At 45.2% G+C, this 19,050-nt stretch overlaps 1 protein-coding gene across 1 annotated transcript in view; it reads left to right on the top strand.

The window, feature by feature from the left end:
• LOC146871138 (synaptophysin-like protein 2) overlaps positions 1-19,050 on the top strand; it is a 171,878-nt gene that overhangs the window by 133,910 nt on the left and 18,918 nt on the right. Inside the window, exons 4-5 of the mRNA XM_085650298.1 lie at positions 5,375-5,573; positions 15,033-15,224. Of these exons, the coding sequence (XP_085506424.1) occupies positions 5,375-5,573; positions 15,033-15,224 (391 nt within the window). The remainder of the gene's footprint in view (positions 1-5,374; positions 5,574-15,032; positions 15,225-19,050) is intronic.

The following is a 19,050-nucleotide window of genomic DNA, read 5'->3' as shown; positions in this document are numbered from 1 at the left end:
TCAGTCTCTGCAACCCCGGGGGGGGCATAAACAGTAACAATATTGACAACACTCCCCTCCCATGTACCAGTGACTGCCGCATATCTGCCCTGTGCGTCCGTCCAGGAGTCATGAACTATGTATGGACAGTTCCTACGGAGAAGAATTCCCTCTCCCCTGGAGCCCGAGGTAAAGCCGGAGTGGACCAGAAGCCGATACCCTCTCCTGTTTAAGGCTCCACATGTGTTGCCAATGAGTTGCGTCTCCTGCAGCATTACTACATCAAGCTCCTGCCGTTGGATATACTGCAATACGATACCCCGCTTAATTTTATCCCCCAGACCATTGATATTCCAAGTTGCTAGTTTGAGCGTATCGGCCTTAGCCATCATATGGGTCGAGGGAGGATCAGGTGTAGCAGAATATGGCAATTGTCGTGTGGCGTCTCCTGGGCACTCCCCCCTCCAGGACCCCCGTGCTAGGACCAGAGACTGCAGATATGGAGTTTATGAGCGCTAAACCTATTGAGACCGTTTCGAGTGTGGAGCGACAAACACAATTATGCACCGACATAGAACAAAATAAAACAATAAACCTTAGCCCTGCCAAACACCAACACCCCTCCCGACCCACCTCCCCAACTCCCACTCCCCTCCCTGCTTCCCTGCCTAACGGACCTAAAAACCGCCTGCCACCCCCAACTTGCAGAGTGCCTGTCGCCCACCCCAAACATTTCTAGAAACGTGATACAACCCCATTCCCTAGAGCATCAATAAAGAAAACAGTGCCTGCCCCGACCCATCAGCCCTCTTATAATAAGGTATGTCGCGACTACAGAGCCGCCCGTCTCAGTCTGCCGGTAGGCCAATAGTTCTGCTGCAATAATATGTTCCACCCATGGAGTCAACCACAGACACCAAGGTCGCAACACATCTGAAATGTCCCCCTTAGGAAAAGAAAAAGAACGATAGAACTCCTCAAGTACAGTCTCGGTGTATGAATAGAGGGTGAGAGGGAACCTCAATCTCTCTAGATAAGTAAAATACTTGCTGTTCCGAGTCCATCACCCATCTGGGGCGCCGGTCGTCGAGTCGTCTTGTGTCAGTGTCCCCGGCCTGTGGCTGCGTCCCTCAGGTCCACCAGCGTCCCCCACGGGCCTGCGGGTACCTCTGCCAACAGTTCTCCAGCCATCAAGCCAGTCCCAGGCCTCCTCCGGACGGGTGAAGAACCAAAGTTTCCCTTCCGATTCGATACGAAGCTTGGCTGGAAACACCATGGCGTATTTGATTTCTTGCTCCCTTAAGGCACGCTCACCTCAAGGAAACTGCGCTGCAGCTTCTGGACCCGCACTGTGAAGTCAGGAAAAAAGGTGACCTTGCTGTTATCGATGACCACCGGATGGGCCGCCCTCGCTGTTTGTAAGATTACATCACGATCGGGATAGTTGAACACCCTCGCCAGAATTGGCCGGGGTGGGGCCCCCGGCCGAGGCCGGCCACCCGGGACACGGTGGGCACGCTCAATGGAGAAACTTTTTGAGAGGCTTCTTGGCTGAAGCTGCTTGAGGATCAAGTCTTCCACATATAGGTCGGTCGCCGGCCCCTCCATCCGTTCCGGCACGCCTAAAATGCGGACATTATTGCGTCTCATCCGGCCTTCATAGTCATCGAGTTGCAGCGTTAGCTCCTCTTGCGCCGTTTGGAGCTCAGACACTTGGCGTTTGAGAAGATCAGCTTTGAGTTCGTTTGTGGTCACCTCAACAGACCCCACTCGCTCTGACATTTTATGCATATCCACCCGTATCAGGGACACCTCTGTCGCCACAGACGCTATGCTGGCTTCAAGGGAGGTGCGCACAGTCGTAATTGCTGTGAGAATGTCCTGCAGTGTGGGCTCCGGTCGACCTCCTGGGGCTTTGGGATTAAATTGTTCCCCCTCCTGACTCCCCTGCCATGCAAATTTATCGAGCTTGGCCTGGACCGCGTTGCGACCACTGCGGCCCGTTGCCATCTCGGTGGACGTGCGTCACAGTTCGTAGCGTGCAGAGAAGAAAGAGCGAAGGGAGCCCCGCGGGCTACTCGCCGCCGCCTGCCGCGGGCCCCAGCCCGCGCCGGCCTGTTGGTTTTTGCCCGCCTGGCGCTCCCCTCAGCCTCGACCTGCCCAAGGATGCAGCAGGAGTCAACCACAGGCAGGGTGAGTGAATGAATGAAGCCCCGCTGACAATCACACAAAGTATGAGGGGGACAAGTCTACACTTTCAGAGCCTGGAGCAGGATCCGATATCGTCGCAAACCGCCACTATCCCGTTCTAGGGCGTTGTGGTACTACCATGAGGCGAGAGGCTCAGCAGCAGGGACGGGCGTCCTCCCCTCTTCCAGTCCGCAAGGGGCCCGCCCAAAGGACACAACTCGTCGCAAGACACCCATGGACCCTATCCCGGGCATCTGGAAGACCGATGTGTGGCAGGACTTGATTGTGGCAACTCCGGGCACCAGCTATAGGGGCAACTCCAGCGGCTGGCAGGAAGGGACAAGGGGATCCAGCGCCGGCAGTAATTCCCCACGCCGCAACCCTGGCGTCGATTTAATTCCAATTACGGGCCAGGGCTGGAAGTCCCCCGGGCTCCTGATGTACTCCCGCCCTCAGTGACACCTTCGCAAGTGTCACGGGACTCCGGGCTGCCCCCGACGGCCCTCACGGGACTCACCGCTCAAGGTAGGTCGGGGTGCGGAGTTCAGGCGTCCCCGGCCTCTGATCACCCCAGCGGCAGTAAATTCGGGCCCCTCCACATCCGGAAGACGAAGCGCTGCGGCCTGGCGTCCGCCGACGCGGCCCTCGTCCCACGCCGCGTCCTCAGCGTCTATTTCCAAGCACGCCCGAGGAGGTGCCGGGTCTGCGCCGCGCCGCCGGCGCCCCAGCCCGCACCTGAGGTTCGTTGCACTGCACCGATGCCTCCGAGGAGCCGAGATCGGGTCCGGTCTCCGGACACCCGATCGCTTGTTCAGAGGCAGTAGAATGGGCGATGTCGGCCGGGGCAGGCAGGAATCAGACGGATATTACGGGAATGGCGCACCGGAGCTTCGCTACAGTGCGGCCAATTTCCCTCGGCAGTTGGCCACGCCCCCCAGGTTTACCCCTTTTTAATGCTTGTTGAGGTAATGGGTGGGTCGCCACTGGGATGGTGCCAGTGCGCAGGGCCCTCGCTCCAGGTTATGTTCAACTAACTGCATTGGGGGCAAGTTGATGTGCATACATGGGAGTGGTGGTACTAGACCCCACCCGCCGTGCGGGAGGGGTGGAGATGTTATGCAATGTCACAAAGTAATTCCAACAGCTTATGTATATTTGTAAATTGGTGCATAGTATTGAGTGGTGTGTGTGTTTAATAAATGTACTCTTACTTTTATAAAGCAAAGGACAGACTGGACAATCAATTATTGAGTGTTATTTTTGTGCACCTGCAAATGGCGATTACTAGCCCACACCACCTCCCTTGAGTAAGCCCCAGACTGCTCTGCAACGCTACCCTCTGAGAGTCAGGCGCTACAATTGGGTGTTTGGTTCCCAGTGAAGGACAAATGTAGTCGTGTTATTTGTGCAGGCCTCACAGATGCTGCCTCGTTTTCCAACACAACCACAACCACAACATCAGTATTCAGTGTTATGCAGATGACAACCAGTGGCGTAACACAGGCCCCTGCGGGGCAGGGAGTCACCGAGCTATAGGGGGCCCCCTCAGCACAGTACTCTTGTAGGAGCGCTCCTGATAAAATCCGGAGCGGGGACCCCTCCCTGCACCTTGCAGGGGGGCCTCTTTAAATGACGTTGCACCACTGATGACAACTACTTATGTCTGAAACTTTCTGCAGTTAACAACATCAAAGGCCCCAAGGATTGCCACACAACCAGCCATTGCCTGCTTGAAAACCAAACAAGACAGAGCTCGTCTTTTTGGCCCATATTGCTAAGAAATAGACAGCTCACATCAGCTCTCGATTCTACAAATGTCAAATATTTCACAGCAAAGCTGACTTCAGAAGGAGCACTTGAGTGCGGGTCTTGTCTCACACGAACAACGGCAACGCCCTGCTCTCTGGGTCCAGTCTAGCACACTGGAGAGCACCAGATATGAACTGCACGTCACGGCTACCCCATCCTTTCTGACAGCTCTTCATTGCTTGGCCGTCCAGGCCCACATCAGTGAAGGAGTGTGCACTCCCTTAACTGGCAGGCCAACTCTTATTTACCAGAACAGTACAAGGCATTAGGATATCGTCAAACTGGAAGTGAAAAAGCACAAAAAGCAATAAAAGACGCATAGGGAAGGAAGCCTTCACGAGTTTCAGGTCTGGTTTACGGACTAACATTCCAGCACATATCCGCTGTGCTCCTTCACTTGAGAATAGCGATGAAGCTGCATCTTTGTACACAACATCTCACCTAACACCAGCGGGGCCTGCTCAGCTCTCCCCGCCCCGCCCATGCTAAACTCAGATAAGATTCCCCCATGCTTAGCACAAGTACTTTATGTGACCTCGAATCCCCCGTTACCAGGTTCAACAGCACTCCACTGCTCTCACGCCAGGTGTGTTACTGCATTTATTAATGTGTACCTACATGTATAACTGGCTTCTCTCCCATCTCATCTGTCCCTGCCCTCTCTTGTCTTTTCCTCCTACCTCTCTCCTACTCTTTCCTCACCTGACCGGTCTCTTCTCTTTGCCTTTCCCTTGTTACCCTGTCTCTTATTATGCCTTTCTCCACTGGCTTATCTCTTTCCTCTCTCTATATTAGCACTCATACCCTCCCTTACCAGTCTATCTACTGCTTGACTCCTATGCTCTTCTCCTTATCATCTTTCTTTAACTGTTTCTTCTCCATGTGACTCTGACCTTGGCGGTCCCTTGACCGCTCACCTGTCTCCAATAGCCCTCCTCTCTGCAGATCTCTCTGCTCTCCAACTTGCCTCTCTACATGCTGATTTAAGCCTCACCTGTCTCTCCCACCTGTACTGGTCTCCTGCCTCGATCGATCGTCTTTCACCTCACCTTTCTATTTGACCATACATGTCTCCCTTCATGTCTCCTCTCATGGGGTCTTAGTCCTTTTTAACGTACATTTCCCATCTCCTTTCTTATTATTCTTTAATAACCGTTCCCATTTCCTATTCTCCTCGCCGCTCATCCCACTCACCTATCCCAATCTCACTCGACTGTCAATCTCCTTCTTTGCCTTCCCCCTCCCTCTGTCCTAATCTATGTTCCCTCATCTCTCCCTTCATTTATCTATTTTACCGCACCTCTGTATTCATTTCTCTGTCTCCAGTGTCCCTTGTCTCTGCACACCTCCCCTCCCCCAGCGGTCACACTGACTGACGGCCCTCCATCTTGTGCAGGTTGTACCAGCAGCGCTACGACATGCCGTGCGAGGCGACGGGCGACAAGCGAATTGGGCACCTCATGGGAGACTTCTCCTCCTCGGCTGAGTTCTTTGTCACCATGGGGGTGTTCGCGTTTCTCTACAGCATGGCCGCCCTGGTGCTGTACCTGCGCTTCCACGGCTTCTACACCGAGAACAGGAAGGCTGCCCTGGTGGTGAGTGCTGCACGTGGGAGCGAGGGAGACACACGGCTCAGGATAGGTCAGCTCTGAGTTTTGTTTATGTGGGCCATGTGGGGGTGGAAATATGTGAGGTTTAGGAATGTTGCCTAGGCCTGAGGGGTTACAGCAGGCAGGCTTCCAGTTAGACAGGCACTGCGGTGCACAGGATACAACCCGGGTGTAGACAGTTGCCCAAACTTTAAGATCGGATCGAAGTCATTGTTCACTAGCTGCTGATCTCTAAGGATAGAAATAAGGATAAGCCAAACTCTGAAAGAGCCCCCCCCCCCACTGCGAGGGGCAGTGTCATTGGTACTTCCACTCCAGGGAGGTGTTTAGTAACCCCCACATATATAACTGATCACACAGTGAGTGCAGGATAACTCGTTTTATTTCTTAGCTCAGAAGCTACAACCACCATCAAGCAGGACCTCCGGTATAACTAACCGACTTAGAACTACCAGGATGCCCTGGACACAGTGACCAGACTCTGAATTGTGTTCTATGATCTTGAAACAGTCGACGATCTAACAGGTTGTTTACCCCAAGCTCACATACACTACAGGTCAAACCCCACGTGTATTGGTATCAGAAATATTACTTTTCACTACATGCCCCTGTGTTCCTGGCTGACTGTAGGCGTTGGTGATGTTCTGAGCCCCATGGAGGCTTCTAGAACAATGTCTAAATCCAAGGCATTCATTGGGAATGGGTTTCCCAAGGAGGAGTAAGGGGGACTGAGCAAATGTGGAACAGTATTTTACATGAGACTTACACTAAAAGAAAAAAATCAATATGCTGTTTTTGAGTAACAGATGGTACATAGGGTAAGGACACACCTAACTTCTGTGACATTGATAAGTGGGTCGTCCTATATTTTTTTCTGGGAATATATGTGTACTAACTATGTGTCCCAATAAAGAAGAGCACAGCAAGGACTTTGTACACAAAGGATACTGACCATGGAGTATAGGACCTTACCTTATATATGTTACCACAGAATCATAATTCATAATTTCATGGTTATGCGTCATAATAAAAATGAGTTGGATTTTGCTTCACATTGGCACCTTTACTGAAATTCTTTGGGCATTTCCTGGGTTTAACTAATCTGTTTAGAGAATTCTGGCCAATAGCCAGGAAATTGCTTGAGTAAGGCATATGAGACATTTTGACAAATTTAAACTGTCATCTAACTCTCGGAATCCTTCTCTATATGAAATCCAAAATGTGCTAAATGCGTTTATTTTCTAAAATGCTAATCTAAAAACACAGTTCCTGCTTATGCTCTCTTTAGCTACTGTGCATGAAAGGCCCCCATGCAAACAGTATTGCTAATTCACCTGACCATCTTCTAATTTTGTGAATTATGGTTGCATGTACTGCCCTTTGTAGTGCATGTCTTTATCAATCAAGCATGTTCTGAATTCTCCGCATACTTCAAGTATTTGTAAATATGAAGGCTGATATTAGTGCTGAAGCCCACCACACTACAGTCAGTCTCAAAGTACTCCTTGACAGGAGGTTCAACTGTCAGTGCAAAACTTAAAATAGTTAATTTGTAACATTCATCCACAAGGCCTTATTCTGTTGACTTGATTGGGACGTTCCTTCTGGCTGATGTACTGAGGATTCATACTAATAGACACCATTTGAGCTATATTCAAGAAGCCTAGTTACATCTTAAACTATAATTTTTCCATCTGGCCTGGGTCAACAGTGAACACATTCAGCATAAGGACTTTCCTAAAAAAAACAGAGATCTAGTTTGCCCAACTAATTCAACAATTTACTAGTGCTTTCCCAATAACATTTACTGAATTTTAAAAGAGTCAGGCAATGTTTTTTTGAAGGCCAGACCAGAGCAGACATTGTCACAATTGCTTTTGTCACTTATATGATATTCCAAATGAGAAGCTTTACCATTGTATATGTTTCTGTCATACATCCAAGTAAATACTGTTGAAGACTCTTTGTACATGAGTGTTCTTAATATCCACATGATCAAGTGCACTCTGTACATTGTGGTCCACGGTTCGGTAAATCAAATCTCACATGCAGACACCTTGCTCAGCTTGAAGTAACCCTAGACACCATTAGCAGTAGTCCATCATATTTCTCATCTCATGAAGGCATGGTTTCATATGTTTTGTTTTAATATTATTTTTATACTAATTCTATTATGTGGTTGTGTTGCATGACATGACCCAGTAAATATTATTGAAGTGACATTTTCTTTCCTTTTGGAGTACCATGTTTTATTTTGTTTTCACTTCTACCAAAATGCACATTTTGGTCATGGTCTGACTTGTAAAATGGGGACCTCTTTCTGACTTTCTCTTAAATAGTAACCCTATTTAAATAGTGCATGTTTTAATAGGGAAACAGGTTAATCAAAATGGGAGAGAGAGGTACGTAGTGGACCTTGCCTCACGTATAATATACTTAATCAAAAGAAGTCCACTAGATAAACCTATTCCACATAATATCTTTCCAGACACACTAGTGATCACTATGGGAACATTTTAATTTTCTTAAACTAACCCTCACCCACCAAAAGGCCCCTTGGTGGCATGCTTCATCATCGGATTCTTCCTGCCCGGCTACGGGACGGGGCGTGCTACGACTGACGGAGACTTGGGAGCACTTATTTTTGGAGATGTGGGCTATATTGCTAGAGTGGAGTGGAAGGGTCAGATAGTAGTGGAAACATTCTAAAAAAATACCTGGCCACTAGTAACTTAAACTTTATTAAACCCTGTGGCTGGTATCGCTAAAAAAGGGAGTTGGGAGTTGCCCAATGTAATGAGTGTGTTACTCCCGGTCTACAGGTTTCAAGCCAGCCCATATGGCTTTTCGTCAGGACCAAGTACAATTGATCCCTAATACCACTCCTGATTAATACCAGCCACAGGGTTTAATAAAGTTTAAGTTACTAGTGGCCAGGTATTTTTAGAATTTTTCTACAACTATCTGACCCTTCCACTCCTAACCCACAACTCCAAAAATAAGGGCTCCCACATCTCCGTCTGTCGTAGCACGCCCCGTCCCGCAGCGTGGCAGGAAGAACCTGATGATGAAGCATGCCACCAAGAGGCCTTTTGGTGGGTGAGGGTTATTTTAAGAAAATTATCTTTTTCCCGTCTTAGTAGGAGTACAGTCACATATTTTGCAGAATTATGTGCAGAAGATATTACATCTACTTACTGAACTTACAAGGTTTTGGTAACTTAATATTTACTAATGGGTTACGGCAACATAGTCCCTTTGTAAATATCTAAATAATTGAATGAAACCACCTTCATTATTGGGGAGCCTCAAGTATAAGGGTAGAATGTGATCATTCTATCCCCACTATATAGTCAGTGGTTGCTTTTCAGATCTGAAAAGGAAGCAACTTGCCGTAGAGTATAATAGATGAACTCTATTTGTGTCCCCTATGCGATTCATGGTGTGAATTACATTGACTCATACACTGAAATTGCACTTAATTTTCATTGGCAGTCTGCAAATGCAAGTCCTTTAGACCAATACAGTAGTAACACATTTGGTAAACCATTCTGGGCCCTATTCATAAAGGTAAATTTCATGTGTAAATTTACTTGTGCAAATCTACTACTACATTTGTAGTGCACTTGTTTGCTCTTCACTATTTCAATGTGTGAAGTTACTCCAAAGTGTAGACAATGCCTCAACCCCCTGAATTCTTGGGGTAAAGTCTCCTACAAAATGATTTAGGAATGAAAAGTCACTACTGGTAACTTTTCACATATAGCCGAAGACCTCCGTCATCAGATCGACCTACCTCTTTAGAAAAGAACATGGAAAATTAAAAGAGCTTATTCAACTTAAAAAAATACTATTATTTGATATAAAATAAGTTTTCCTTTTAATTTTAAATCTAGAACTAATAAAATAAAATATTACACTCAATAACATACACCAGTGATTCTTAACCTTTTGACTTCTGTGGACTCGAACTTAATCATTACTAAAACCCGAGGACCCCCACTGAATCATTGTTGGAATCCTGGAACCACCAGTGAATCATTACTGGATGCCGGGGATACGAGCAGAAGCATTTTCAATTATTTGAACCGCAAACCAATATACAAAACATACAGAAATAAGCATTCATCAAACAAATACGCAAATGATAAAACATTTTGGTTAATTTACAAGCAAATTCAAAAACATCTACATAGGTTGGAGCTTTTCTAAATTCAATTGTGGCCACTCATCATCCATACTATGTTCTGTTGGATGCACTTGCACTGCTTCCATGAATCAATCCGAGGATGCCAATTTAATTTTTCACCTCCAATTTAAAATCCTTCATATTTACAGAACATATGAAAATTTTCACTTGTACATTTTGCTTCTTCATTTGTATGCACTCTATTAATCTATTAATATTATTTCGTTTTCTAAGCAGTGGGCTTTGCGAACCCCCAGGGGTCCCTGGACCACAGGTTAAGAACCACTGACATACACTTTTACTAAATAATAAATGTATCTAAATATATTTAGTGAATTTATAAATATATTTTTTTAAATAATATATATTTTTAAATCCCACATATCAAAAAGAAATGTAATAATTATTTCATATATATTGAAAATTATAAAAATGTATTCTTTTTTAACCAAAGTTTAAAAGTTTATATTATTTTAAATAGGAAAAGCTTTATCGATACATTTTAAAATAAAGTAATAGTTATTACTTACATAAAAATGTTTAACATTAAATACACACATATATATATATATTTTTTTTTTACAGAGTTTTATATAGCGCGAACTTGACCCGAATCGGGTATCAGATCACTTTACATAGCACCAGTTGCATTACAGGAGGTCACATTCTCTTTGTTAGGCACTGGGAGATTAAGTGATTTGCCCAGAATCACAAGATGTTCAGCGTCATTGCCGAGACTCGAACTCAGTTCCCCCGATTCGAGGTCGGCCGCCCTAGCAGTGAGGGCAACTCGACTTCCCAATATATATATATATATAACATATCATATATTTAAAAATCTGAAATTGTTTTATTAATAACATTGTTTCCTATGGGCTTTTATTTAAAGTTCCTTCCCCCATTGTTTTCAATGAGAATGTGTTGAAGTACCTATAAGTGGCCATGTGTGGTACTACCCTTATTCCAGAGGTGAACTGGAGTACATTTATGACTATTTGGGGACCTTTTTCACCCTTATAACTTTGGGAGTGCAGTTTGTGACTAGCAATGGGCTTGCTTTTCTGTGGGTGGGTGTGTGTCTCTCATGAAATCCTTCCTTATCTTTCCCCAATTCCCTCCTTAATCCTCCCTAAATCCCTCCCATTTAGGAGTAAGTATACTGCATTTTCCAGTTACTCCCCTAGGTTCTACTCACATTTACCACTAAAATATATTTTACATATACGGAGATGCAGAGGCGGTGGAGATTCTTTACAATTACTTGTACACTAATATTCTTGATTAGAGGCTACAGTATGATTTCCATAATTTACAGGTTTCCCCTGACTATTTTAGATGTCAGTTCTAAAATGCTTATAAATAAATAAACTTAGGCCCATATTTACTAAAGTTGAACATGCGTTTGCAGGTTGTCATGTTGCATTACGATTAGCGCTTGCACAATTTTTCAATGAATATGGGCCATAGTTTCAAAGTGTGTTTGAGCCCTAGTATGCAGTTCGGTAACAGGCTGGCAGACTGTAGCTATTTATGGATGCAAAGTCAGCGGATTTCCAACCTTACACCTGTTGTTTTCGTCTTAGACCATCCGAATTCCACAAATGATACTGTTTGGTGGGGCAGTATCTTATACTTTGGAAGTGTGATAAGCACATTCATCAATATATATGATGTACATGCATGTGGACTCCTGTTTATGAAATGTAAAGTATTGTTTGTTGTTTGGTTTGGTAGTTGAAAATCAAATTCTCCTTGTCCTGCTGAAGTTCACTGATATTTGTATCATTGTGTTATACAACCAGGCTCTAACTTTATTAATTTTAGGTTCTGGCCTAGAGACAGTTTTAGTGTCTTAACAACCTCATGTAATCACATTTATGAATAGAAATGAATACACATATGCATACATAAAGGGGGTATGAGTTAATGGAGGTCATGCATTGGTCTGTTAAATTGTCACTCATATTCTGCCTTCAACACGGTGTAGTCTGTCAGCCAACCTCAGCTATTGGCTCTCTTCTTGCACTGAGAGTGACAGCATTTATCTAAATCCCATCTGCACATCCACTTTAAAAGTAGTGCACTTCAGTGCCAGGGTCTTTGGGCCAATCTGTCTTTTTATATATTTTTTTATTGTTAGTTTTTATTTTTAACTTCTGTTTCAAATGCTTGCAATAACAGTGCACATTTCAAGGCCAAACCTATCAACTTTGCCAGTGCTTCTTCTTTTTCTTGGCATTTCAGGCCTAAGCGGGTCAGTCATCAACAGCTAAAATTCTAGGTCTAGTCCACTTCTTAAATCAGCTGAATTGAAGTTTCTCTTTCTAGGTAACGGTATGTGAACTTAAACATATGGTCTTGGAGAGACAAAGGAGAGCAAACACTGTGCGAGAGCAAAGACAAAACAAATCCATCTCATCACAGGACTGCTGCCCTCTTTTGGCATTCTGTAGTCTGTCTTGCCTATTGTCAATCTAATCCTTAATAAATTATTGAACGCCTCCTTAGAGTCTACTACTGTCCCAAAGATGTGGCAACATGCCCTCCTTCTTCCACTACTAAAAAACCTAATGCTGACCCTAAACTACTCTGCAATTTCAGATCAATCTACCTCCTTCCTGCAGCAGCTATGATGCTGGAAAAGGCGGTCAACAAACAGATCTGCTTGTACTTGGAATCCAACACCCTCCTGCATGATGCGCTGTCTGGATTTCGGCCAGGTTACAGCACTGAGACCTCCTTACTGGAAGTTTAGGAATTTATCAACCTCAACCTTGTTAGGGGTGTATCAGCGATGATCATTCTTTTAGACCTGCCATCAGCTTTTGACATCGACTAGGGAAGACTGAAACTCAAGGGAATGCACTGGTCTGGTTCAGTTCGTTTCTGGAGGATACGTCTCAGGCAGTGTTTCTGTCTCTCTTTCTTTCAGAACCCAAACCTCTCAAGTATTGGGTGCCTCAGAGCTCTGCCCTGAGCCCTTAACTTTAAATGTCTACCACGAACCCCTGGCTAAGCTGGTGGAATCCTGGGGTTTGCATGTTGTATCATATGCTGATTACACATAGCTCCTGCTCTCTTTTCAGGATAAGCCTCCTTTAAGGACTGCCTCCAAGCAGTGGGCGACTTCATGGTACAATCCCTGACCCCCTTGGCTGATGGCTGTCCGAGCTGCGAGCCACCTCCTCCCCATAATCTTGTGTCAGAAACTTGGGCATAAAATTTGACTCCAATTTGTCGTTTGACCCACAAGTCAAGGTGGTCTTGGCCAGCTGCTTTGCCAAAGTGAAGTCTTTAAAAAGGATGCTACATTTAGTGCCTGTGCCTCCCGTAAGACTATTGTCCATGCCCTTGTTACAGCCAAATTGAACTATTCCAACAGTCTTTATCTTGGATTGCCAGCTTACCTTCTGCAACTGCTACAGATAATCCAAATTGCTGCCTTGTCCCTCATTCTTAAGGTCCTGATGCGTCACTCAGGGTCTACCCACCTCCGCCAGCTACACAGGCTCCCTATAGCCAGTCACATCAGATTGAACACTCTAGTCTTCACCTACAGAGCCTTGGGGAACAATAGACCACGGTACCTGATATGGAGACTCAAGACCTACCACCAGAATAGATCCCTCAGGTCTAGCTCGCAGAGGTTCCTACACATCCTAAGAATCCTTTGGGCTATGCACAGTAGGAGATCCTTCAGCTCTTTGACTGCAAAACTGTGGAATTTGTTTCCATCCAGCTTATGACATGCTCCCTCAGGAAGGATCTTCAGAAAAGGCTTAAAAACCCACCAGTTTAGTGCCTAGACTCGGGCTTGGTGCTTAGTTTCTATCTGTTCGCTAGGGCAGACCAGCTGGTAGCACCGGGACGCGTCCTCTTGAGTAGTTGTGGAATCTACAAATGCCATTGTATTGTATTGTATTGCATTGTATGTCATATGCCCTTGTGAACCATCCACATTGTCCCTAAAACCCAAGGACGACCTTCATCTCCGATTTTGGGAGCTTGGCTCCCCGTATTTGGATTCGGCTTATTGTTCTGTTCATGTTCTACATGTTTGCAGTTGAACTCTGAGCAGGATAAGTGGCATCGCTATGATGTCATTCTCCCTCACTGAGCGTGGGAAAAGATCTTTGCTTTCTGAAAGCTCAGGAATCAGGATTGTGGCAATAAAGTTGGGATGCCTCCAGAATTATGCTCCCCCCATTAAAATGCTGCACTGAACACTACTGTTTTTAGTGTTACATCATGATGGTCAGAAAAACATGTCCGTAGTAGTCAAATCCTGTTTGCAGAAAGATTGGGGGATATCACAAACATATTCAGCGCCCACGCACAGTCTCAGAAAGGGTCCATGCACCAGCTTTGCTGGAACTGCATTGTCTACATTGCATATATTAATTCTTAAAAGGTACAAACTCGTGTACATGCTGTACACATCAGAAACAAGAAGAGGCAACCATTGTTCTCTGTTTCCTAGTACGGGCTTCAGTGAAACAAGTGTATGGAGCCGCCCCGAGCTTGCACGCTGACGTAGAACACATTTGTCATATCGCCCCAGCATCTTCAAGTTCAAAATTCATTCCCACTGCTTCCCTTTCAAAATGTAGCTTGGTACTTATAGTGCCGAAATAAAGTTGACACTTGGCAATATCGCCCATACAAACCACTGTAACTGCATTTAATGGGAACATATTATGTCCTGAGCTTTTCCTTTGGGTGCTATAACACTACTTCTTTAGTAGCCTAGAGTTGCTATCGTATGAGACAGTTTGGCTACTGGAAGGGGTTGCCTTTACCTCAATGTTTCCAAGACCGGGCTACAGGATTGACCCCTATTCCCCACCATACAAACTACAGACGTGTGCAATGCATTCATATACATACACTTAATATCTATAGCTGGGAAACTAGTGTGAATCTATTTCTGAGTACTGTTCGTACGAAAGCAGATTAAAAGATGTGTAATTTCCCACGGGTCTGATGGAAATTTGAGAAGTCTCACAAGGTAAATTATGAGCATGCTTTGATGCAGCTAGGCGTGTCGTGATTCACATCTGTTCTGTGAATCAGGAACATAAGTGTATTTCAACGCCGCTTAATGGCAAGAATGTTAAGTGATGGGTTTATATTCGAAGTGATCATTTAGTATTTTATGAATCAGTCTTCAAATATAGTCCGTAGGAAAAGTCTGTGACATCTCGGTGAAACTGTGCATAATGATCATTGTGTTTTCTATGTCTTTTTCTCTTCAGGACTTTTTTCTTACAGGTAGTTTTGCCTTTCTGTGGCTAGTGGCCGCATCTGCCTGGGGCAAAGGTTTGATGGATGTGAAAACAGCCACACGTCCAGTCACCCTCATTGGTGCTCTGCAGCCGTGCCAGATCAAGGGAGCCCTGTGCACTGCCGGCTCAGTTCCCTCGATGGGCCTTGCAAACATCTCTGTGGTAAGAACTCCCTCATTGGAGGAGGGCATAGGGTGAATGAAAAGGCAGAAGATAAACATAACTTAGGGGAGAGCGCATCCATGCAAGGCGCTCTATGGGGTCCCAACATAGATATTGTAGACTATCCAGCAAATTTTCCTGGGAATGAACAAAATCGTCAGTCGGTGGACAAATAGGGGCATCATTCTGTGGTTTGAAGGTATTTGTAGGTGTAGTGTCGGCCATAATGAGCTGAACACGAGTCAGGTCAGCAGTCTAGCTGCTGACCAGCAGGAACTTCTCGGAGCGACAGGAAAGGGAAGGCAGGGGCAGAACTAGGGGTGTTGAGGATGAGGCAAAACAGTGAGGGGGCAGCTCCTCTCTCATTAGGCCCTGTGTAGAAGGTGTAGGGTATTACAAATAGAGTCATTCCTGCGGCGGCGCGTCGTCTTATCATTGAAGAGCCAGGTTACCCCCTCGTGTTCAATAGGTGCTTAAAAATGACAATGTAAAGACTGTAATAGCAAATTGGGTATACGGATTGCCTAGACACCTGGTGCCTGTGACAGAGAAATTAAGCATAGTATAGTGCAGGGGCATATAAGGTCTCAAAGAAACTACCGGAGTCTTATTGCACTGGGATAAGCGTGGACTCAGAAGACCTCTAATCACTGCCGATGGTACTCAAACCACATTGTACATCACAGTCTCTGCAGGAAATCCCCTCTCCTAATGACCCACTATAAAATCGTAATCACATTGGTCACTTGTCCAGCATATTTAATGCCTGGGCATCTAGAGCAGAATTAATGACCACTTAACTCATAAGGTCACCCACCACAGATCTGAATAGGACCCATTATGTCCATGATTCAGCTCACATCTGACTTTGTCTAAAGACTGAGCGAATGTCTTTTTCACTGTCTCAGTCCTGCCACATAAAATACCCTCTTCCACCTCAACTTCGAAGCCTGAGTCTCACTTCACCCACCAGCACAAACCTCTCAGTCCATTTTTGTAATACTAAAACCCCTGTACCCCTCATGGGCAACATCACGCAAAGTTGGCCTCTGTAAAGTGGGGTTGCGCAATTTTGTCACCATTCATTAACCCCCAAATAGCCCATGCATGGCTCGACCTTGACTACATGTTAATATACCACACTCACATAGCCCGGTTTCCATCGGATATATATTTTTTTAAAGTTTAGAAGTGCTTTATTAAGGACAATCCAAAAAGCAATTCCAGAAGATTAAAGTACACAATCAAATGAATCCAAGCATACATATTAAATAATGTAGCATGAAACAACTTCACATTTCTATAAAATAAGAAGAAAAAGAAAAATCTAAAAACCAGCCGAAATAAGTAAAGGAAATCTAGTGAACTAGGAACCAAAGAACTTGAATTAAAGGATATAAACTCATTACTAATCCATATGATTTTAACAATATTGAGAAAAGAAGAAAGAAAAGAGCAGAAGGAGAAGCGAAGAAGGGGGAAAGGAAAAGAGGGGAAGAGAAGAAAAAAAACATATAGTACTGAAGTAAAGAATGACACAGCAGTGAGTTACTTCTTCTTTATTCCAAGATTAGAACAGCTACATCTCCAGCTTGCCGCTGGTGTACACCTCCTCAGGCTCTCTCATCAGCCTCTCACCAACATTCCAACAGAGCCTTCCTTCGAACATTCTAAGGAGGTACCACTAGTGGGAACGGGGTGGGGGGAACTGGGACATACCAAAAAGGGAAAGATACAACACATCTCCCTTCCCAAAGGGAACTCAAACACGTGGCATAAGTTGGGAACCTATAAAGTCAAGCAAAGAAAAGACCTTCAATACATCATATAGTCTTCATGCCATGTGGGAGCATTTCTGTATCTCTGTCCCCTGCTCTCCTGCACCACTTCCTCTCTACCACCCTGCCCCAAGGTCTTGTCTACTCCTATAGACCTGGTTTCGCTCTGATTGGTGGCCACCCTATCCATACTCCACATTTTCCCATTCTCAAGTATGACTACATTACCCCTTACCTCCCTGATCTTCTCAGGAGGAAAGTATTTTTCACCTTTGCTGCCCCAGCCGAAGGGCTTTCTTATCCACACCCTTTGACCCGGTTCCAGTGACTTGTGTCTTGCCCCCCATTTCTTGTCGTACCATTGCTTGTATTTACACTGTTTGTCCAATACTTTCTCTCTAAACTCACTCGGATCAATTTCCCCTGATTTTCTTCGAGGCATCCAATTTGGAGACAACCTTGTTCCCGCCTTTCTCCCCCTCAAAAGCTCAAAAGGAGAATACCCCGTGGCTAGGTTGGGAGAGGTATGGTAGGACCACAACATGTCTCTTACTGCTGATTCTACTGGCTTGTGAGATGTTGCAGCCAGCTGAATGCAACCTTTCAGCAGTCTATTCGCTCTCTCCACCTTCCCGTTGGCCTTAGGACAATACAAAGGTGTGCGAATGTGTTTGATGGACATATCAGCTAGAAATTCCTTCATTTCTTCTGATGCAAATTGTACCCCATTATCTGTGATGATACTGTTTGGAATACCTTCTTTGGAAAACACCTCAGTCAAAAACTCAATTAGAGACCTTGTGTTGATTTTGCTCACAAATTTATGTGTGATCCAATTCGAATAGTAGTCAATCAGGACCAGAACATACGTTTCCTGTGTACCTAACCCATGCAGGGGGCCCGCAATGTCCAGCCCCAGCTTGCTCCATGGATCCTCAGGTACCTCTACTGGTCTCAGAGGAATCCGCCGGATCACCTTGCTTTTGTCACTTAAGCTGCATGCCTCGCATTCATTAACTTTCTCCTCCATCAGTTGATCCATGCATGGAAACCAAAAGTCAGCTCTTAATCTGGCTTTGCACAGACTCTTGCCCAGGTGTCCTTCATGCGAAAGATCTATAATGTGATTCCTGAGACTCCCCGGTGGCACTATCTTGCTTGACTTTAGGAGAAAATCCCCATCCACTGACAATTCATCTCTCACGTTCCAGTAGGGATGTATCTCTTCAGGAAGTGCCTTGCACTTGGTTGGCCATCCTTTGAGTACATAGTTCTTTACGGCCTTGATAATATCATCTTGTCCCATATGTAAGTTCCATTGTTCTTTATCCACTGCTTTCACTGAGATTTCCAGAACTTCTTCCTTTTCCCTTTGACCACCTACGTCTGTATCCATAGGAGACCTTGATAGGAAATCCGCCACCTTGTTCTGTGGTCCTGGTAAATACACCATCTTGAAGTTGTATCCTTGTAGCCCCAGGACCCATTTCGCAATGCGAGGAGTCATATTCTCCATTTCCTTTCTAGTGAAAATGGCCAGTAGGGGTTTGTGATCTGTGCACAGTTCGAAAGGTGTACCCCACACAAAAAACTTGAAGTGTCTTATTGCCCAGTACACCGCTAATGCCTCTTTCTCTACAGTCGAGTAGTTTGCTTCTGCACTTGATAATGATCTTGATGCAAATGCTACCACACGCACTTTATTGTCCACTCTCTGAGACAATGTAGCTCCAATACCCTTGCTGCTGGCATCCGTTGTTATTAGGGTATCCCTTGTCACCTCAAAGTTTCCTATGAATGGGGCTGAAATTATGGCATCCTTTATAAGTTTGAAAGATTCCTCTTGCTCTTTCCCCCAAGCGAACTTTGAGTCCTTCTTTATTAGCTCCCTTAGAGGTTGAGATATCATTGAGAAGTTCCTTATATACTTTGCCATAAATTCTGCCAGGCCCAGGAATGACAAGACCTCCTCCCTACACACGGGAGTACTTGCTCTCCTGACTGCTTCCACCAAATCGATTTTGGGTTTTATTCCTTCCTCCGAGATG

Source organism: Triturus cristatus, chromosome 1_1 (genome assembly GCF_964204655.1).
Source record: "Triturus cristatus chromosome 1_1, aTriCri1.1, whole genome shotgun sequence".
Classification (NCBI taxonomy): Eukaryota; Metazoa; Chordata; class Amphibia; order Caudata; family Salamandridae; genus Triturus; species Triturus cristatus.
Note: the sequence above shows the minus strand (reverse complement) of the source record. Positions and strands in the feature narration are given on the sequence as shown.